A 22,261-nucleotide genomic window follows, 5' to 3' on the forward strand; every position below is an offset into this window, starting at 1 on the left:
GGCGGGGGGGGGGGGGGGGGGGGGGGAGTCTGAGATTTTGCATTTCTAACAAGCTCCCAGGTGATGCCAATGCTGCCGGTCCTCAGACCACACTTTGAGTAGCAAGATCTAGGGAGAGACTGATTCAGTAGGTATGAGGCAGGAATTGGTATCTTTCATTTTTAAAAATGTCTTCAGGTGGGACTTCCCTGGTGGTCCAGTGGTTAAGACTTCGCTTTCCAATGCAGGGGTTGCGGGTTTGATCCCTGGTCGGGGAGCTAAGATCCCACATGCCTTGCGGCCAAAAAACCAAAACATAAAACGGTAGCAGTATTGCAACAAATTCAATAAAGACTTTAAAAATGGTCCACGCCAAAAAAAAAAAAAAAGTTAAAAAAATTGTCTTCAGGTGATTCTCACCCAGGGGTGAGTTGAGACTCACAGCCCATTGGTGGCTGACTTGTTGCAACTTTCTGGGAGAATTGGCAGGTGCTCTCCTTGGCTTGCAGCACACAGCTCCCTCCCGGTTTTCCTCTTTCTCTCTGGTCCCTTCTTTCTGGTATCCTCAGGTGGCTCCTCTTCCACCGAGTTAGTCTTAAAGGTTTTCAGGTTTAAGTTGTCTGTTTCTTCTTACTCTAGCCTGTCTCCCTAGGTCACATTTTCTGTTCTGACAGCTTTGGCTTTGAACTATGGCTCATCATTTTCCAACTCTAAATTTCTGGCTGGGCTGTCCTTTCAGAATGTCAGGTCTGGGTAGTTAACTCTCTGCTAGACCAAACGTCTTACAGAAGATGATAGATGTAAACACGCTCCTGCCCCAATGTGCTCGGTCCCCAGTGGTCCTCATGGCAGCACCATTTGCCCTAGCTGTCCAAATCATCTTTAACGTCTCCCTCTCTTGCACTCCTACCTCTAACCCTCTAGATTCTTCCTTCTCTATCTCTTGAATTTGCCCATTTCTCTCCATTTACGCTTCCCTCTCTGAGCTCTGTGTACCATCATCTCCGCTGGACCACTGTCCTCGCTGGCAAGCGGTCTCCTCCTTTCACCCGCCTTGTCGCCCCACCCCACCCCACTCTGTTGCCATAGCGATGTTTTAAACATCTGATCCTCTCCGCCTCTTGCACATAGATAGCGTAAATCCTCCAGAAGCTTCCCTTTCCCCTTAGAACAAAGTGACAGAAGAGAGGAGATAAATAGATCCAGGGTAGGAGAGAGGCGGGTTAGGGTGGGAGTGAGTGGGGAGAGGGGAGAGAGAGCAGATCAGATGTCAAAGCCACTATGGGTTTCCAGTTGTCAGTTAACTTACTTGGATCTCCCTGGGATACTGGCTCCAAAGACTGTGTGCTTAATTCTTTTTTTGGAACAAATCCTGGAAAGAGCAGTAACACTTTTGGTGACTTACAAGAACAGGAAGCATCTGGCCTCACCCCAGGGATGGGGACAAAATGGATACTCACACTCAGCTCAGGGGGCTTGGCTTACCAAGTGTGCTCTACTCCATAACACCCCCATCTTAAGACAGAAGAATGAATGCTTACCGACAGCCTACTAGAGACACAGTACTCCCCTGGGTACTTGCAGGCATTTGAAGTCAGGAGACTTGAGATTTGTCCCCTACTGCCCGTTAGGAGACAGCCATAGTCTCCTTATCTGAAAGCATTAAGCACTTTGCCAGTGTAAATTATCCCTGTGTAAAATTCTGAAAATCTTGGGGTCAGGGCACATGTCTCACTCATCACGTGAACCTTTCCTGTGGTCCTCAGGCAACATTCAGTGACTGAGTTGATACACAAAGTTGACTGAGACCGAGGACAGTCTAATGGGGGTTGGGTGTAGACTGGAGGGGAAGAGATGAGATACAAGCAACTCAAATAAGAGGGTCTATAATGCTTCCCTTCCCCTCCAGCAGTCTGAGACCAGAGTACAGATGCAAAAGGGTTTAGGGCTTTGAGAGGGGGTGTATGTGAGTTGAATTTCAGCCTCAGGGGTCTTCTTTAGAGCTGTTTACCTGGGAGCCAAGTTCACAAATATATAAGGAAATAAAGACAATAAATACGAGTCTTTTTAGGCTTGGTAAAGCCAATGAGTTTCTTGGGCAGAGTGAAACTTGCAGCACCAACCAGAAGTGAGTCTCCCCGTTTCTGGGATGCTGGGTAGCGCCCACTGAGAGTCTCCCCCAGTGGAGGAGGGTGCTAAGGGCTCTGCTCGCTCCTGGCTGTGGTGAGCTTTCTCCTCGCTTGTTAGTTTTTCCAATTTGCAAAGCACATGAGTTCATCTTCCCATTAAAGGTCAGCTTGCTCGTCCCACTTCCTCACATCATTTAAAAAATTCACGAATGGCATTTCTCATCCAGGAGCTCTGGGAGGGGAAGAAATACATGTCCAGAGGCCATCTCTTCCTCCATCTCCTCCCCCCGCAAACCCACCAGCAAAATCGGCCCTTGAACCAAGAGTCAGAAGGCCGCATTTGCTGTTGGAGTTTCAAACACTTAACGCGGTAAACAGGGAACAACATTCATTCATGTGAAGGGAAAACCTGAATCCCATTTGCAAAGAAGAAAGAAGAAACAGAAGGAAGTCAAAGTGTGCTCCCAGACGGAGTGAGGGTCTAACCCATTTTGGGGGCCTGGAACTCACTCCCTTCTGCTTTTTTGTCTTCACATTTCCTTCCCTCTTAGTGATCCAGTCTTGTCCCTTACCCAGGCCTCCCTGTAGGAGCTTCAGTGGGCCCTTCGCATGGTCACTAGACCCTAATGTAGGAGGTGACACTGTTGGAAAGCCTTCTCTAGCTGAGCTTAGTCTCTGTGCCACCTGCTGTACGAATCCTGATCTAGTCACGGCCAGGAGGAAGGGCTGCATAATTACCTGCATCTAGAAGCACCGATCCAGGTTTCCACAATTCAGGTTCCCCTGGTTTTCAAAATTAAAAAGAAACAAACTCATTATTTAGATGAAAGCAGCAGAAGCTCTCAAGTGAACTGCCAGGATGATAATGTTTTCTAACTATAGCAGAAAGTTCAGTAAAGAAGCAGGAGACCAGACTTTGGGATGAAGCAACCTGAAATCTGTGGGATTTTCTCATTTAAAGCTCTTAAAGCCAAAGACGAAAACATCTTTACTCTTTTCTTCCTTTCCCTATGCACCAAGAATCACAGAATAATAGGAATCCTGGAATTCAAGGGGACCTAAAAGCTCATTCAATTTGAACCAGCCTCCTAACCTGCTTCAATAACATCTCTACCTAAGCGAGTGGCTGGCTGGTGCTTGGATCCCTCCAGAGACAGGGAACTCACTACATTCGCAACTAAAGTAGTGCATTTCTTCTTGGACTGTTGAGACTTTGAGAAAACTTTTCATTGTATCAATATGAAATCTTTATCCATCCATCCATCCTTCCATCCACCCATCTACCCGTCACACTCAATAAGCACCCAAAATATGCCCAGCATCATTCTGGGTACATTTGTCTTACCCATCTGTTTGTGTTTCTTTCCTTGGAACCACACAACAAATCTGGCCCCTTCAGGGAGCAGGCAGCACATCCATTTCCTGAGGCTCTGCTTCTCATGGTGTGCCCCAAGCAGAATAGAGCAAAGTGGCACCTGGCATCCTATCTGTTTAATGCCCTTCACCACAAACCAGTGCTGATGAAGTGGCAGCGGTGGTCGGGAAGGGGAGATTCTTACCCAATCTCCCTGATCTCTTTTGGAGAATTATGGCTGGGAGGGGCTCAGAGGCAGCACAAACATATTAGGAAGCCTCGTAAGGACACCCTAATGGCTGTTTCTCTCCCTCTCCCATTCCCTCCCCTCTCCCCTTGCCTTTAGCTCTCAAGGCTGAGAGCATAACCAACTGTTTCATTTCTTAAAGGCCATCAGCTTTCCAGCACACTGCAATTATTAACACACTCAAGTGAAGTGATATATTCCTTTGCATGATTAAAAGATGCCAGGCCATTTTGAAAGATAGTCTGTGTTCTTGCAGGTTCTGGGTTAATGGTGAGAACCGAGTTTAATTTGGCTCAGCCATTAACCAGGTGTAGGACCTTGCGCAAGTCACATGCCCTCGATGAACCTCAGTTCCTTTTTGAGTAACATTAGCAGTTTGGGTGGGATGATCTCCAAACTCAAAATATTTGTGACGTATATGTTTAAACATTCAGCTTCTTTAACCTCGTTACTCTATCGCCACCTACTGGTAAAAATATGCGCTTTGCCCTTTTCCTTAAAAAAAGGTGCTGGTGACGTCTCAGTTTTTTCCCCCCGAGGCTTTCAGCACCCTTGGGTGTGAGGAAAGATTAGAATGCTGGAGGCTCTATTACTTTGGCAGGAGATAAACAGTTCTCTGACATGAGGGATTTTCAAGCCTCTTACTCCTGTCCTGGAGGCCTGCCCTTCTGTCCATGCCACTTTCATTTGTTTGGGACAAGTTTGAACCAAATCGCTTTCATCCAAAAGCCAGAGGCTGAAAAAATATTTGGACAGCTCAGACTTGGTGTCTTGGGATTGGGTAGTAATGAGAAGTAGGTTTGTGAGAACATTTGTGTTGTGGTGTTGAGGTCTGAGGGCGTGGTGTGGGGAAAACGGAAGTCAGAAGACCCGTCCTGAGTCTACCAAAACACTAGCTGGGGGTCTGGGGGGCTCGCCTACCTTCTCTGATCTCCAGTTTTCTCCTGCGTAAAGCCGAGCTCATAAGGACTTCTCCTGCCCTGCCTCACATGAAGGTAAATGTGTATAAAATCACTCTGAAAAGTGTAAAATGTGCTCGTAAAAAAACAGCTAATTATTTTTGTGATAATCCTGGCTCGGTCATCTTATAGATACAGTCAGTGTCTAAGAGAGGTATTGATTTTGAACACGCACTGACCAAGCTCCTTCTGAGCATTAAGTCACAATAACCCTGTGGGTCAGGTACAGCTGTGATCCCACTTTACGGGTGAGGAAACCGACGCACAGGAGGTGGCAGAGCAGAACGTTAAGCCCAGGCAGGCAGGCTCCACCTGCATGTAATCACCACCTGTTTATCACACGGGAGGCGTCATGGTCGCTTCAGCATCTCAGGGTACTGGGTGAGGCCACGGAAAAGCTGGGCCTGGAACTACACCTGTAACGCACACGAAGCGTGAGGGCCCAGGACATTCCTGTTTTAAGATCCGTGACGACCTTTGCACTGGTTACAGCTCCTTCTGTTCCCTGCACATCTGGAAGTCACCAGCCCGGGACCCGAGCGGGAGCCCCCTAAGGGAGGCCGTTAGGGCTCTCAAATTTTATGGGGCAGAAGCACAGGTGACCCTTTAGCCCCCCGGCTTCTCCCCGGTGACTCTCGGTGCAGTTTTTAGGAGGAGTTGGTCGTCTGAGAGGCAGCAGCCTCTGGAGCCAGGGGACTCTGCACACCCCACTTCCGGGGCCTGGCTTCATGCCCCGAGGGCTGCACATTTCCCTTGGAGAACTTTCTCTGGCTGCGGTGAGATGGGGGCACTCAGAGAGCAGCTGCAGCTGTGCCAAAGGAGCCTCGTGCCTGCGGCCCAACGCAAAAGGGCTGTCAGAGAAGGCCGAGGACAGTCAGAGGTCCTGGGCGCGGACTGTCACGCCGGCGATGCGTCAGCAGTCCCGGGTTTACAGGTGGGTTCCCTCTAAAGCTCCGTGTGGAATATTTGTTTGGCAGCCTCTTCTCATGGAAACAACATCAACTCCACCGTTAGGTTTCCAGGCCAGTGAAGCTTATCTGATCAAACAGAGCTCACGGTACCGTGAAGCCAGGCAGCAACAGGATGGTTCCAAGGAAAAGTCCCCGAGTTTAGCTTCAGTCACTCCAGTCCTGTCTCAGAGGGTCCCGGTAGGAGGGGCGGGGGTCTGCCTATGGGGGCTGGAGGAGGCCCCAGAATTCTAGAATCTGAAAATATCTGAGTCCTCTTTGTAGTTCTAACAGCACAGTGTCTGACATATAGTACGCTCAGTAAATTTTGTTTTAAATTAAAGAACAGTTCCCCTGCAGTGGAAGCGGTGGCTTAAATTGGGGATGTGTCAAGTTACACCTGTGGGCAGAAAGCATAGTGGGAGGAGGAAGCAGGAATCACTCGGGGTCATAAGTTTGGTGTCCCGTGGAGGAGAGGATGGAATATTGAGGCCGACGACAACATCATTAGGTCCATACATAGCTGCCTGGGTCTGTTAATGGTTTGCCCTAAACACAGATGGGATATTTAATGGGGCTCATGAAATTCCGTCCCATGTGATGTAATTTTATCAGTGACTGGAAGGGAGGTAGGTGGCATGTTAATGAATTTGGTGGATGACAGAGAAGTTGGAAGATTGTTAGTATATTCGATGACAGAATTAAGATTCAGGAAGACTACAGGATTGGGGTGACCTGCTTCTGTAGAAATACCTGAGAAAAAACCCTGGGAACTTGAGTGATTGCCAGTTCAGTAGGAGATGAGCTGATGATGAGACAGAACCTCCCCCCCACAAGGAACTTGGGATGTTTTCATGGAACCAGAGTGTTTAGGGCGAGAGGCAATTCCCCGGGCACAGCCCTTGAGGCATCGTGTCCTGCTCTGAGTGCCCTGTTCCCACTCACTGACAGACTGTGGTTTAGCTCGAGGGTGTGATGCTGAGTCACGTAAGGACCTGTTGGAGGAATGAGAGAAATTTATCCCAGAAAAGATGAGACATAACGGAGGACATGAAGGCTACTTTCATATATTTGAAAGGCTCGCAAATTTATGCTCTTAAAAATATTGAAGACCCCCAAAGAGCCTCTGTTTGTGCTGGCTACATCTACTGATTTGTCTCATATTAGAAATTAAAGGGCTTCCCTGGTGGCACAGTGGTTAAGAGTCCACCTGCCAATGCAGGGGACATGGGTTCGAGTCCTGGACCGGGAAGATCCCACATGCCGCGGAGCAACTAAGCCCGTGTGCCACAACTACTGAGCCTGCGCTCCTAAGCCTATAAGCCACAACTATTGAAGCCCGTGTGCCACAACTACTGAAGCCTGCGTGCCTAGAGCCTGTGCGCCACAACAAGAGAATCCACTGCAATGAGAAGCCCTCGCACTGCAACGAAGAATAGCCCCTGCTCGCTGCAACTAGAGAAAGCCAGCGCACAGCAACGGAAGACCCAACGCAGCCAATTAAATAAATAAATAAATAAATAAATCGTAAAAAAAAGAAATTAAAACTGTGCATCCTCTCATCTGAAACAGAGTATTAACTATCCATCTATTTTACTATTTATTCACTTAAAAATAACAATAGACCTATCTATTCTAACATTTTTTATGAAAAATGTTTTCTGAAACAAAAGCATTCAGTGAGAAGAGTGGCACATTTCTTCAGTGTCTGACATAATAGAAGGCAGCTAGCATCTGATGTCAGTTCCTGCAGTCAATCTGTGGTGAAATCTCGTTTTGTGTTGAAGGGTATGAGGAAGATCTGGCCCCACACAGTTCTGTACGCAGAGAAGGGAGGGCCTCACAGAAGGCCTGAAAGCAGGTCCCCGGACCACACTTTGAGTAGTAGTTTAGAAAAATTAGGAGCAGCAGAGGCTTAAGTTCTAGATAGTATGTCTAACAATGGGACCGGGAAGTTATCCTACACAGGGCAAAGGTCTCTGTCAAGCCATAGGGATGCATTTGTTTGGTGGGAAATTAGATCAGAGGCCCTTTATACAATCCTTTCCAATTCTACGATCTGCTGATCTTCTAGCTGAGGAATTGGGTGACTTGTCTGAAATGCATGATTATGTGGGAAGTGAGAGCCCGTCGAAGAGTAGCTAAGACCCCGCCTGTGAGTTCTCCCCCGCCTGAGGGAGCGAGTGTGGGGCTTCGCCAGTGTCCAGGCCTGTGTGCCGTGGGGGAGGAGGGGCCCCAAGGCAGGGGCACGCGGGCGTCCGTGGGAGGGTCTGAGGTGCTCAAAGCAAAGCTGCAGGGGTGACGGTGGAGGGGGAGGAGCCACAGAAAGGGGCAGGATTTGAGGGTGAGAAGAGCTGGGAGCATCTGTGCGGTCAACGAGATAGAGCTTTCGTTAATTACTGGAGCGTGAAGAGAACGGAGGAGAAAGGGAGGCTCAGAGCTACAGACCCAGGGGGAAGGTTATGAAGGGTTCTAAAAAGGGAGTGGGACCAGGGCTTCCCTGGTGGCGCAGTGGTTGAGAGCCCGCCTGCCGATGCAGGGGACACGGGTTCGTGCCCCGGTCCGGGAGGATCCCACAGGCCGCTGAGCGGCTGGGCCCGTGAGCCGTGGCCGCTGAGCCTGCGCGTCCGGAGCCTGTGCTCCGCAACGGGAGAGGCCACGACAGTGATGAGGCCCGCGCACCGCAAAAAAAAAAAAAAAAAAGGGGGGGGGAAAAAAAACCAATGTTTTGCAGTTTTTTTCATTGCCAAAAACTAAATGGTGCTTTATATTTAGATTGGAAAGAATAAAAAAAAAAAAAAAAAAAAAAAGGGAGTGGGATCAAATGCTCAAAACAGCTTTGGGTTGCTGGGCAGGAAAGAACACGAGCTGGAGGTCAAAGAAGCGCCTTGTTGCCATCATCCCCCAAGCCAAGTCTGATTGGCGACGTGTGTCTGGGTGTTTGCTCTATGTCCCGCAGGCGGGTCCTGGGATGGCACAGGGGGTGCCTCTCCAGCCGACCCAAACCCCTGACAGCCCTTGGGTGTCTGCACTGGCAGAGACGTACTCTCGGCACACTGAGAACAGACAGAGCAAACAGGTGCTTATTAGAGTTAAAACAACTTGGCATGACCTGGAGGTGAGCGGCAGAGGCCAGCAGGTGCGGGGAGAAGGTGTTTGTTAAGTGCAGCAGAGCAAAGACGGCAAGCAATGGGCAGCCTCGCCAGCTTTTTGGAAAGCAGCTCCGGAGAACCCTGCCCCTGAATCCCCCAGGGGGAATTACACAGGGTCAGTTGATTTACATGCAACCAGCAGTCTGCTTTCTCTTATTTTGCCCCCTGATGAAAGTGCCTTGGAAGTCAGCCGAGCTTTCTGTGCTTGGCTCTACTTTTGGGGGTTTCAGAGGACGCACAGATCCTGGCCAAGGGTACTAGAGGAAGCAGTGCCCCGGGCTTGGCTGCCTGAACTGTCCCACGGGCCTGTTAGGGTCTAAAATGGCCTTGCAGTCCTTGGCTTGCCCAGCTATCTGATCCTTAAGCCCTTTGTCCTGAACAGCAGCCTGTGCGTTGCCAGAGGTGCAATTGTGAAGCCATCGAAGCTCTTAGCCCTGTCCAGGGGACCCGGTGGAGCCGCTACTCCCATCTGGAATCAAAACAAAACAGAACCTACAGTCTCTAGGACTCTTTGAACTTGTGGAGGACAGACAAGTATCCCCCAGCAAGAGAAAGGCCTGGACTCTTCTTGTTCCTAGTGCCCCAAGGCTATAAAGGAAATTGTCTCTCAAGTCTGTCAACTCATGGCCCAGGCCCCAACCAGAGTTTGTGGAAAGCATCTAACCGGGTGAGATTTTTCTTTCTCATCTCTGCAGGCCTCAACAGCATCTCAGAGAAGAGAACTTGTTTCTTCTCTCTGCATTCCCAGTTCTTGGGCCAAACCTTGAAGAGATGCACACAGAAGTGAAGAAAGGGGAGCCAGGGAGTGTCGTAATTCATAGGAGAATTCCTGGAGAGAGAACGTATTTCTGTTCCCCATATCACAGAACTACTTGGGCAAAATTGGCTCTGCCCTTTCCTGGGAAATGATAAAAATTTCTCTCTTTCTTTGACCCTTGTTCCTCAAGTATAAACCCGAGAGAGTATCCCTTTTCAGGTTTGTAAGAGCCTAGTTACTGAATCCTTAGGAATTTCTATCACAACCTCTACAAAATTGCCTCTGGGGAATGGCGATTGTGAAAGCTTTGCTTATTTAACGGCTTCCTTACTTTCCTTACAAGTTGGGCCCTTGAGCAGTATCTTTTGTTGGAATATCTGGTTTAATGCTTTCTGTCCAAATCTGAGTCAAATGACAAGGATTTAGAAAGACAAACCCCATGTAAACAAGCTTAACTTTCGTCAGTAGCTAGAAAGGTGAGTTCAGGTTCTTACCTGGATTAGTTCAGGGGCTATTTTGGCTGTTAGTGTAGGTGGTGGTGGACCAGAAATCTGTAATAACATTTGACTGGTCAGAGCATGAATTTTAACCTAACTGTTCTCAATCTTTCCTTGATCCATCCTAGCAAGACATTACCAAGGTCAGAACCAAGGTAAAGTTTGTCCTTGGGTGGTCTGAACCTGCCCTGGAGGAGGCATTGAAATGGAAAAAAATATATATAATGGATTTAACTCAAAACACTAACTGAAAATTCCAGGTAACAGTAACCCTTGTATTTCACAACTGTCAAAGTAAAAGCATCTTTTACTAAAGTGCCATATTTCTTTATACTTCATTATTCTTACAGTAATTCAGCTGTGCCACTCCTTAGGGGGTTAAAGTAATCCTTCAATAGAAATGTCACTTAACATTTAGCAATTTGCTTAAACTGCATTAACATGGTATTGATGCAAATAGCATTAGCTTTCAGTCATTTTTAAGGGTACACAATGGGTTATCCTTAATTACTCTGTGGGAGAATCAAATACACTTCAGCATTCATTATTCACTGGGCAATTTTTCTGTAGCAAGGCTTTAAAAGGGAGAAGGGAGATGGGAGATTCTGTAAAGAGAGATGCAAAGTCCATTTTCAGCGAAAGGGGACCACATAAAAAGCAGCTGAGGGTTGGAAGGGAAGAGATAAGAGGTCATGGGAAAACATCGGTTTTTCTTAGAATCAAATCTTTCTGCCATAACTTTTCATTCCCTTTGTCTTCATTCCAGTTATTTGGACACAAACTCAAAATAGCTGTTTTCTAATTATAAAGTGAACACAGGCTGACTGTCAAAATACACACTATGGGTAGTAAGGAATCACCTGCAATCCCTCTATACACCAGTGGCTGGTTTACAATTTTGGTATATAGTGTTCTATCCCTTTTTCTATGCACACGTTCTCATGTGCAAAAACATAATTATAAAACATGAGATTGGTACCCATCCTGTTTTGTAGCCTGCTTCTTTGACTTAACAACCTGTCACAGACCAATCTTCTGTCAGTAAGTGCACATATTTTAATAACTGCATAGTAATTTCTTTAACTGTTCTGACAATGGACGATTAAACCATCTCCGTCTATTTTTCTATCATGAACAACATCTGTGTCCAGGCCTCTTTTGACTTTGGCTGATAATTACCTTAGGATATATTCCTGTAAGTGCAAATGCTGAGTCATTTCTCCATACTCAGGCCCAGTCTGTGTTTTATCAATTTCCAATGTTAATTGGTGAAAAATGACCTCTTATTGTTTACTTTGCATTTATTTGACTCCTGGTGAAGTTGAACGCCTTCTGTTATATTTATTGGCCATTGATAGTTCTTCCATGGCCTGCCTGGTCATGGCCTTCACCCATTTTTCTTTTGGAATATTTGTCTTACTATTTTGTAAGACTGGATTTTACGAAAAACCTTCTCCTGACACCTTAAGGAGGATAAACATTCAGAGATGAGATACATGTTGGTGTGAAGGGAAATTGCACGTGGAAGGGACGGGCAGTTGTAGATGCTGGTTCCTTCCTGTCCCAGGTTTCACCACTTCCTCCTCCTTAGCTGCCCTTGGTCAGGGGGTAGCATGGAGTAGAAAGGTGCATCACCATGCCTTGCCACTGGGTAGCGCTCTGCTCCCCTCCCTGGTTTACCCTTCAAGGTGGACATTCTGGTGATATGTTAGATCAGTGGAGGCAGCCATGGCACTTCTTGAGACAAACCAGACCAGGAAAACAACGCCAGTGAAGCCACGTTCCACCTTCCAAGCCCGTGTTCCACCTTCCAAGCCCGTGTTCCACCTTCCAAGCCCGTGGTAGAGTCAGCAGGCCCTGCAGCTGGGCCTGAGGCATTCTCCATCTTTTCCAGAACTCTTTGCTCAGCATAGCTATGGACCTCATTCTCCAGGCTGCCCCCGCTGGCCCTGGGATGCAGCACTGCGACCTCCTGGCTCCGCTGGGTGCCGAGGTATTCCTTGGCAGGCTCTCCCATGAACAGCCTGGCCTCTGCCCTGTGGGTGGTCTCTGGCTCCCCCAGCCCCAGCCTTGACTTGTCCCATGCTCCTCTCTGCCTTGTTAGGTTTGCACATCCATGGGGCAGTTAAGGGGCCATCTTCCTTGGACTCCTGCCACCTATATCAGCTCCTCTTCGTGGGCTACGGCTGGGGGAGCCCCTTGCTTTTCCTGCTACAAAGTTTCTGTTCTTTCCTGGACTGCCTCCAAGTTCCTGTGTCCTGTCTGAAAGGGCATCTTTACCTCATCATAGAGCAAAGACGACTCACAGATCCCCACGTGCAGCCTGCTTCTGTTCCAGCTCACACTTCTCAGGTGTCCTGCTGCAGGGATCTTGGTGGGATGTGTTCACCGACGTAGCCCAAGACCCTAAAATGGTGCCTGACACACAGTGGGCACTGAAGAAATGGTTCTGAATGAACAGATGGATCAGGTTTTGCTTGCACGCCCCATCTACAATCACTTCTAGAATCTTTTTTTTTTTTTTTTTTTTTTGCGGTATGCGGGCCTCTCACTGTTGTGGCCTCTCCCGTTGTGGAGCACAGGCTCCGGACGCGTAGGCTCCGTGGCCACGGGTCACGGGTCCAGCCGCTCCACGGCATGTGGGATCCTCCCGGACCGGGGCACGAACCCGTGTCCTCTGCATCGACAGGCGGACTCCCAACCACTGCGCCACCATGGAAGCCCTAGAATCTTTTGACTATAGTCACGTATATGAAAGGAAAAAACCACTTCATAAATGCATCAACAGCAACTTGCTTGTCCATCAGCAGAAGAGTTGCCCTCATAATTAACAGAATATTTTCAGCGATTTGAAGAAATAAAGAAGTTATCTATATATTAAATATTATTTAGTATGGTTGGGCTAAAATATCACAGCAAATATTTGTAGCCAAGCACTAGGACAGGCATTCATGAAAGTAGACTGGTGGTTGTCCAGGGCTGGGGGAGGGAAGGCTTAGGGGGACACGGTGAGTGACCATCAGTGGGGGTGGGGATTCTTTCTGGGGTGATGAAAATGTTCTAGAACTGACGGTGGTGATGGTCACACAACCCTGTGAGTATACTGAAAACCACTGAACTGTGCACTTTAAAGGGGTGAATTGTATGGTAGGTGAAAAGTGTCTCAATAAGGCTGTTATTTTAAAAGCAACGTAGGCGTTCAAACAGCAGTCTTCACTCTTCTTCGTTCCTACAGGAAGTCCTTTGAGCAGAGGCCACATGCATTTGAAAATTCTCGTCCTTCCTCCCTCCCCAGTCTGGCTCCTTTCTTAGCAATTAGGGCACAGGCTGCACGGAGCGCTTGCCCTGAATATTTGTCTAGCAGTCTGTGGGGCAGCATGCACGTGGGTGCTGGACCAGGATGAAGAGTGAACACTGATGGGCTGCGAGGCTGCTGCCCAAAGCTCTGTCCCCAGGCCAGGAATAAGGAAGCTTTGCCAGGCTGGGGGCCACTGTTTCAAGTTGCTTGAGGTTTTCCATAAGCACAGGCCCAACTTGTAACAGGATTTCCAAGCTCCTGGTGTAGCCAAATAAATATGCCCCGGGCTTAATTATATGTGTTATGTAAAAACTGACATCCTCTAAGGAGACACCCACTCACTCAGCTACTCAAAAGTCTTTGAAAGAACCAAGATGGTGGGGGAGTGTCTGATATATTTCAGAGATTATTTGTATGGTATTTTTATTTGGGGACTTTATATTATAGCTTCTTCCATGAGTCATTCATCCAATGTAGTAATAATACTCCCTATTTCATAGAGTTTTTGGGAAGAGTAAATAAAATAATGCATACAGGGTGCCTGGCACAGGGAGAGAACGGACTGTGCGTTCTGTTACTGTTGCTTACCGATCACAGCGGGAATTGGCTGTGTCTAAGACCCTCGAATCTTGTCGCCCCACTGATGTCAAGGCAGGTCAGGCCCCTGATTCTGTGCCGCATCATTAGTGCCTCGGGTGGTCGTTTATGGCAGGGACGCCTCCTGCGAGGGGATTCACGGAGAGCCGGCTGCTGGGGGTGAATCACGGCTCTGCTGCTTCCCAGCTGTGTGGCTGGGGACCGATTGCCTCACTGACCTACTCCTTGGCTTCCTCCTCAGTACGATGAATTAGTCAAATTAGAAGTAATGTATCTACTTTCTAGGGTTGTTCTGAGGATTTAATAGGTTAATATTTGTCAGGTGTTTAGAAGAATGTCTAGCACATTGAAAGTGTTTGGATTTGTTGAATAGAAAGATGACTAGAGAGCTGGGCTCTGACATGGAAGGCGGGGAAGGGGTCGTGCTACAAGGCACTGATGTTAGGAAGCTGGAGGTGAGGCTGAAAGAACGAGTCCTGGGCACTTCCTCCTAGGAGGAAAAAGTGGCACCAGGTGGGAAATATTTGGAAAAAGTAGCTGAGACAACAGGGACGCTCCCGCTGTGGAATTTCCCGCCCTCTTGCCAGAAGACCTTTAGAGCTGGGATAGATGCTCATTGCCCAGGAAGCCTGGTGTAGAAGCCTGTGTAAAACGGGTGTTTGGATTATCAGATGGGCTCCTAAGGTCGTATCTGAAGTAATACTGAGATTAATTCCATAAACTGGACTTTAGTAAAACCTAAAACATGATTTAAGAAATGGATACAAGTGGGCAGACAAAAAGCAGTCAGAAAAGGAATAAAAACTTGAGCTATCTGGCTTTTCCTAAAGGGATTCTTTTTGTTTTGTTTGCTTCTAATATTTGAAGACTTCCAGGAGTATTCAGTTTGTCCCTTAAAACAAAACAAAACCCAACAGTGTTTACATAGGAATCTATTATCCCTTCAACTGAACTTTTGGAGAAATGGGGATTTTGCAATGGGAAAGTTTCACGTCATATCCAACTTCCCAAGTACGATTAACAGCAGTCCTATTTTCAAATCTATATTAAGTCCCTTCTACATAGTTTGCTTAGCTTTTAGCTTGGTTCTGAATTATTACTGGGCTCAGGTTTACCCCTTGAATCTGGGAGGGCATGACACACACCCCTGGCCCAGGTCTCCGGCGCTCTCCCCTCGCCCAGCTTAAAAGGTGGGAGATGGGCTCATACACAGGCATTCAGACAGAGCTACTAACTCTAAAAACCCAGTCTTCCATTCTTCTAGCACATGGCAACACACAGTCTACCTACTGACCCAGCTCCTGGCTTCTCTGGCCCACGGGCTGTGGTCTGAGGCTGCTGGTGGTAGAGCCTGCAGATGGGGGCGGCTTTGGCAAGGTGGTATGGGTGCCTTCGACTGCGGTGGTCCCCAGTACTTGCATCAGGGGGACTGGCTGTGCGGTTGTCCCTGGAGCTGATGGGCTCTGATGGGCTTTTGTGGTCTCACCTGTAAGAAAGTGGAATTACACTGGGTCTTACAAAACAGACGGTAGGCTCTTCAGGACAGAAATAAATATTTCTTGAACACTAGCTATGAGCAAAGTCCTGTGCTAGCTGCTGTGGAGCAATGTACAATCTGGATGGAGCAATAAGCCAATAAACGAACCAAAGATGAAATAACAAAATACTTAAAAGACAGCTCAAAACAACATTAACATAGACAAGGCCAAACATGATTAACTGTCAAATTAATTTTCCATACACCAGAAGCAATGGTTCATGAACGTATTTTTTTGCTGTTTCAGTTAGTGTTGGCCTGGGGATAGGGCGTACTTTCAGGGCTTTCACCATGTTAGACAATGTGTCTTAGATGTTCTAGTTTAGATTTGGTTCATGACTAGCCGACTAACTCCTCTGGACCCCAGTTTCCTCATCTATAAAATGGGGTATCGGAACTAATTAGATGGTAAGGACCATCTAGATGATTCTTCTGAATTGTGCTCTTCATTCCCGTGTGATGATTTAGATTGTTTCCATAATTTTAAACGAGTCTGAATTTGTTAGGTGGAGGGCATGGGGACAAGGGGCCCACTGGGCCTTGGCGTTGTATTGAGAACCGTGGGTCTGCGCCAGAAGGAGACAAAACATGGTCCCCAAAGTGAACGGCACCGCAGCCCTGGGAGGGAACAACAGCCACCAGTCACTTGTGTCTGCTGGACCCATGGCAGGTATGCCAACTTCTACACCTGTGCATCTCTATTAGTTTCCTGGGGATGCTAACAAATTACCATGTGCTCAGTGGCTTAAAACAACAGAAATTTATTCTCTCACAGTTCTGGAGGCTGAAAGTTGGAAATTAGTGTCACTGGACTGAGCTCCCTCCAGAGGCTCTAAGGTAGAATCTGCTCCCTGTCTCTTCCATTTCCTGGTGGCTGCTGGCATTCCTTGGCTTGTGGCCCCACCCCTGCAGTCTTCAAGGCGAGCATCTTCAATTCTCCCTCTGCTCCATCTCCATGTGGCCTTCAAATCTCCCTCTGCCTCCCTCTTTTTTTTTTTTTTTTTTTTTTTTTGGTATGCGGGCCTCTCACTGTTGTGGCCTCTCCCGTTGCGGAGCACAGGCTCTGGATGCACAGGCTCAATGGCCATGGCTCACGGGCCCAGCCGCTCCGCGGCATGTGGGATCTTCCCGGACCGGGGCACAAACGCGCGTCCCCTGCATCGGCAGGTGGACGCTCAACCACTGAGCCACCAGGGAAGCCCTACCTCCCTCTTTTAAGGATATGTGTGATTGCATTTAGTCTTCTCCACAACCCTGCCCCCAGACAATCCTGGATAACCTCCCCATCTAAAGATCCTTAACTTAATCACACCAGCAAAGCCCCCTTGCCTTCCTCCCCACTCCCCTTTTTTGCCGTATAAGAAAACATTCACAGGTTCCAGGGATTAGGACATGGATATGTTTTCGGGGGTCGTTTTTCAGCCTATGACAGCATCCCAGCTCTAGCCTTAACTCTGCTTAGGGATGAAGCATCTTTGGTCATAGAACAGCAGGCCGGCAGTGGCGGGGGGTGGAGCGGTAGCATCTGAGATAGAAGGAGCTGTACTCTTCATGGGAACCACCAAACCTCCTCTTTGACATTGTACAGCATGCTGGGCAGTGTCAGACCACAGCCCTGTCCAGCCATGCAGACAAATGTGAGGTGGCGTCAGGTGTTTGGATCCACTGCTCAGCACTGGCACCTGCTCATTTCCCCACCCTGACGCTATTACCTCCTGTTGGGAGAGCAGGTCAGCACACAGCGCCCTGGGATTGGGCTGGAGTTCGGCCATCCTGTCTGCTCTTGCAGGCATTAGCCCGGCAAGGCAGGAAGTGGATCCCTCATTCACCCTGATGTTTGCTAACAGTTGGTTGCCTTTAAAGCCACCTGGAGACTGTGCCAGACAGATTGCTAAAGAGCTGGCAGCAGCCTCGGGGGTTCAGCCAGTCTTCATGCCACCCTTGGGCAAAACGAGGGTGATTTATGACATTTCCATTACTCTAAAGGAATTGAGCTTTCATAACAAGTCCTAGGGAAGTTTCTAATTTCTCTAAAGTACTCTTCTGTTATACCCTCTGGTAAATGCTACCAGGCAGTAATGCCTGTTTAGGGAGATGCAGGCCCAGGTTCATACAGGGAAAAGCCATTTAATAGAATCACTTGTATAGTTTATGAAATAGGATAGAGTTACTAACTTGGAGAGAAATATATAAATAAACTGACAGTACATTTTACTTGCAAAGTATTAATTAAACCACAATTAATTAAATTAAAGATAAAACTTCTACTTGGAAATAGTCAATATTTTTGCCACTTTAAACTCATTGGCTATGGAGGATCTGGATTATCTTTTTCTCACACCATTGGCTAATTCTGAGGTTTCTGAACCCCCGCAGTTTGCCTTTGCTGGTATTGCTTTGCTAGAGAGCAGATTAAATATCCTGAGGGCAGCCATTTATGTTACTTGCATAGAACACAGATGTTTTCAAGCACATCATAAATTCAACCAACAGAGCCAAATCCCTGGTCTTCCACTGTCTTCCACACAAGACCTAGTCGTTTTTGCCTGCTCTCCTTCACAGAATATAACTGTCTTTAAGAGGGAAATAGAGAAGATACTCTACCCCAGTGCTTCCAGTTCCTTGCTGAGCATAATGCCTGATGTGACCCAAAGTGAGTTCTTCACGGGACCAGGTTCTTTTCGAGCAATTTGAAATAAAACCACCAGAATAGTTTCTTCGTACAACCTCAGATACATGGAAGTTTGGTCTTTTTTCAACGATTTTCATGGGAAAACATTTCAAAACTTCCCTTAGACTCTTAACGTACTCCTCTTTGGACAAGGTCAAGAACAGCTCCAGACAACCACCTTCTCAACAGCACCAAGAGGGCCTCCCAGCTTCCTACACCTGGTCATCATTAGCATCACAGTGGAGGTGATCCAGGGCCCTATTCACAGAGATTCTGATTCACTGATCTGGGCTGGGCCTTGGAAATCTGATTTAAGAACCACAGCCAGAGCCAGGCTGGCCACTAGGCTTTCTTCAGCTTCCTGAGCCTGGCTCCCTTTGCTGGAAAATGGGGACGGTCAGACCTACCTGGGGGACTGTTGTCACAGGTAGAGATCATGTCTGTAAGGGGGCCACACAGTGCTTGGCGCATGGTAGGCCTTCGATAAATGACAGTTGCTGACATCATCGTGATATGCCTCCCTCTCCCCCAGTGGAAAACAGGGCTTTCAGCAGGTGTCAAATGTGAGGTGACTGAAGGAAATTTAAACCAGTTTAGCAGCAACACCTTGGGGTCAGAGCGACAGGGAAGGATTTGGCTCTTCCCATGAGAACTTAGAACATGCCTCAGGGTTCTACATGAGGGCAGGAAGCTTAATATTCACTGAGCATCTACTATGCACCTCTTTTACAGAAGCATTCACATATGATATTAATCACAATCCTGAAAGTCAGCCAACTATTCCCATTTTTAAGACAAGGGACAGATTCTCCAAGAGGTCAAGAAACGAGTCTCAGGCCACATGGACAGCAGGTAGTGGAGTCAGGATTTGGACCCACTTTTGTTTGATGCCAAGTTCCATACTTTGTCCCACAAAAGGGGAACGAAGTAGAAGTCATGAGTCACTTTAAGGTTCCTGAATGGGGTTCCCCTCAGAGGGTGACCTGAAGTCTCCAGAGTTCTGGTGGAAGTAATCTTACTCCCAAGACAGGGTGAAGGGGTGGCCTTGGAGGGTGTTGGCAGTGAGGGCAGAAGGTCCCTGAACAGTCAAACGTATTACAATAAACTTGGGCTTGATTTTCTTCCAGGGCAAGGGATGACCAAGGGGAGTCAGGAGGGGGTTTTCCCGACACTCTAGCTCAGCAAGAGTAAAGATTTACTTTCCCTTCTCTTGTCGCGATGCCGGCAATGTGCCTTCTCAGCTTTGGGGGACCTTCTACAAACCGACACTTACCTGTTTTTATTGAGCTCAGAGTAGCTTGAGACTCCAGCCAAATACCAGCTGCCTGTTTAATGGCTGCTAACTGCCTTGGGAACGGTGTTTAAATCTCAGGAATGTGTTTTCTCAGCAGGAGCTGCACATGGCAAAGCAAGATGCATCCTATTTTGTGAGTGAGATAATTTCCCATGAAAGAGGGTTGCTATGCTTTGGGGGGCCGTCCTAACCTGATTCACCTGTTCACTCACATTCTTGGAGAGATCAGGAAGTGTCTTGCAGGGGCATGCTGGGGCCTGAGCAGCTGCTGGCCCTCACATCTTCACTTCTGCTGCTTCCTTCCATTTCTAAAGGAATTTTATCACTGAAGGAAGAGTAGCAACAAAGGGAGCCACCCTGTTATGGTTCTCATTGGAATTTTTTATTTGAATTGGTGAAACTCACTCCATGGTGGGACTGTCACTTGAAAGAGAGGTTCCTCTAATCTTGAAGCTGGATGAGACCCCAGTATCCCTTTTATGTTGGAATCCTTATAGCTGAGCTCAGAGTCTGCCACAGAGCAGGTGCTCACTACATGGTTATTGAATGAGTGAGTGAATGAATGAACTTAATTTTTCAGACTCTGACAACCATGAATAAACTTGTGATAGGAGGCTGATAGTGATACATGGTGATGGTGTCATCGAAGGTGGAGATGTTTTGGTAGAGGGGACAGATGACAGTAGCAATGCCTGAGGTTCTGGCTATGGCTTTTGCTAATTTTAAATGTACGTAGCAGCATAGGAATTCCCTGGCAGTCCAGTGGCTAGGACTCTGCGCATTCACTGCTGAGGGCCTGGGTTTGATCCCTGGTCGGGGAGCTAAGATCCCACAAGCCGAGCAGCGTGGCCAAAAAATATAAAATAAAATAAAATAAAACAGAACAAAACAAAACAAAATAAAATAAATAAAATAAAATAAAAATAAAGTACGTGGCAGCAAAGTGTGAGAAGGCGCCCCATCTCCTCCACACTCCTGGCTGTCAGTGAGTCAGGCCTGCTGGGGTGGGCAGTGCTAAGCTGGACCACGGTGCCTGGGGCAGATAGAGAAGTTTTGAAAACGATCTCTGCTATGGAGGACGTAGAAACCAATGGATTTTATCAACTAAGTCGTCATTTGGCTGTGGTTGTCTTCTCTCCCCTCCACCCACTCTCCCTTCAACTTGACCTGCTTCAAGGGGATGCGATCAGATTTTGTGTGCTGTAGGGGCTGCTCGGAGCGGGGCCCTTGGGCAGGGGCTGAACCTTATCTGAAACGAGGGTGACCCGGCACCCTGCCTCAGGGTCACTGTGTAGGACAGGTGTCTGACACAGAGAAAGCACTTGCTGCTTGATGGCTACAGTCACAGGAGGTTGTGCAGCACTCTTCCTCTTGTCCAGATTCTGGCTACGACTAAAGTCAGAGGGCCCCAGTCCCCCTTTCTGCATGAGGAGAGGTGCCACTGAACTTCCTATGGGTGGGGCTGTCCTAGAAGAACCTGCACCATCACCAACCCCACCTGACCCAGGTTCGTCAGCAGGACAGGACCAGAGGAGGGGGAAGGGTCCGAGGCCACCTCTGGGGGAGAGCAGTGTTCAGGGTAAGAGGATATTCCCTTCCTTCCTTCATGCTTTGTCCTCCCCAAGCCAGACAAAGGGGCTTCAAGAGAATCTCTCAAGACCACGGGGCCTGCGGGGTGGGGTGAGGGGGCGGGGACAGGCCCTCGTTTCCCGCTGGCCTTTCTGAGCTGCGTCACCGACAGGCTCACCTGGTGCACTGCAGGAGCAGAGCTCAAAGAGGAAGTCTGGGGGTGTATTCTGGGAGTCGAGAAGTATTCTCCCTCTCACGGGAGAAACAGGGAGTGCTTGGCATGTGGTCCCTGAAGCTGGAGGGCTTCCTTGAACATGGGGTCTGTTCCTGAAGTGGGGGAGGGGTGCTGCTGGAGGGGCTCAGGAGGCCAAAGGTGAGGCGAGATGGGACAAGAAAGGCGACCAACCTCATCCCATCCTAGGTCTCCTCAGGCCCCAAAAGGGAAGAGGCGAACCCCAGCCACTCCTGTGACTCTGTGTGAAGGTGCTGCTGCCAGTGGATGGGGCCCCTAACTCAGAGAAAGAGATGGGGACAGGATACAGCAGAGCACTGCCCCCGGCTCCAGATACCCACACACATTTCTCAGTGAGAAATCACTGAGAGCTTGGACGAGACAACAGAGAGGGCAGAGACACTCTCCCTCCACCAACTGGCCAGCCACTCAAGGAGACCTCTGTCCCCTAGTCATCTTCCCCGGCCCACACCAGAAGAGGACAGGTGACATCTCAGAAATGGTCCACAGGGCACCACCACCCGCTGCCAGCTTGTGGGCGGGGTTACAGAACAGGTGGTTCCTTGCAATAAAACAAACAAACAAAAACAGGTCTAGATTACTGGAATAATTAAGAAGTCATTAAAGATACAGTTGGAGAGGAACTGGGGTGGAAAAATGAAAAACATTCCCTATTTGCATGCTAAGGTACCTCAAATCAGGATTCTTCATATACACTGAAATTAGCATAAGAAAACATAGGATAATGGTGTAGAGAGGGGTTTCTGAAGCCGGATTGTCCGGATCTGATTCTAAGCTCTGCTACTTACTTGCTGTGTGGCAAAGGGCAAGTTACTAAACTTCTCTGGTGCTGCAGTTTCCTCAAACTGTAAATTAGGGCTAAGAGCAGTACATACCCGTGGTATTGTTGGGGTGAATAAATACAATAATCAGATAAAACTCTTGGAACAGTGCCTGGCACGCGGCGAAAGCTCAATAAATGCTAGCTTTTATTGCCTATCCTTAAACCATATTCACCTTAAGTACATGAACAAAATCAGCG

General features: G+C 48.0%; 1 protein-coding gene across 1 annotated transcript in view; it reads right to left on the reverse strand.

Moving 5' to 3' along the window:
• The window catches only part of VIT (vitrin), a 94,454-nt gene that overhangs the window by 32,099 nt on the left and 40,094 nt on the right, over positions 1-22,261 (reverse strand). The window contains 3 exon segments of the mRNA XM_007468388.1: positions 1,289-1,351; positions 10,019-10,075; positions 15,211-15,402. Coding sequence (XP_007468450.1) covers positions 1,289-1,351; positions 10,019-10,075; positions 15,211-15,402 — 312 coding nt within the window.

The sequence above is a fragment of the Lipotes vexillifer genome, unplaced genomic scaffold (genome assembly GCF_000442215.2).
Source record: "Lipotes vexillifer unplaced genomic scaffold, Lipotes_vexillifer_v1.1 scaffold1149, whole genome shotgun sequence".
Classification (NCBI taxonomy): domain Eukaryota; kingdom Metazoa; phylum Chordata; class Mammalia; order Artiodactyla; family Lipotidae; genus Lipotes; species Lipotes vexillifer.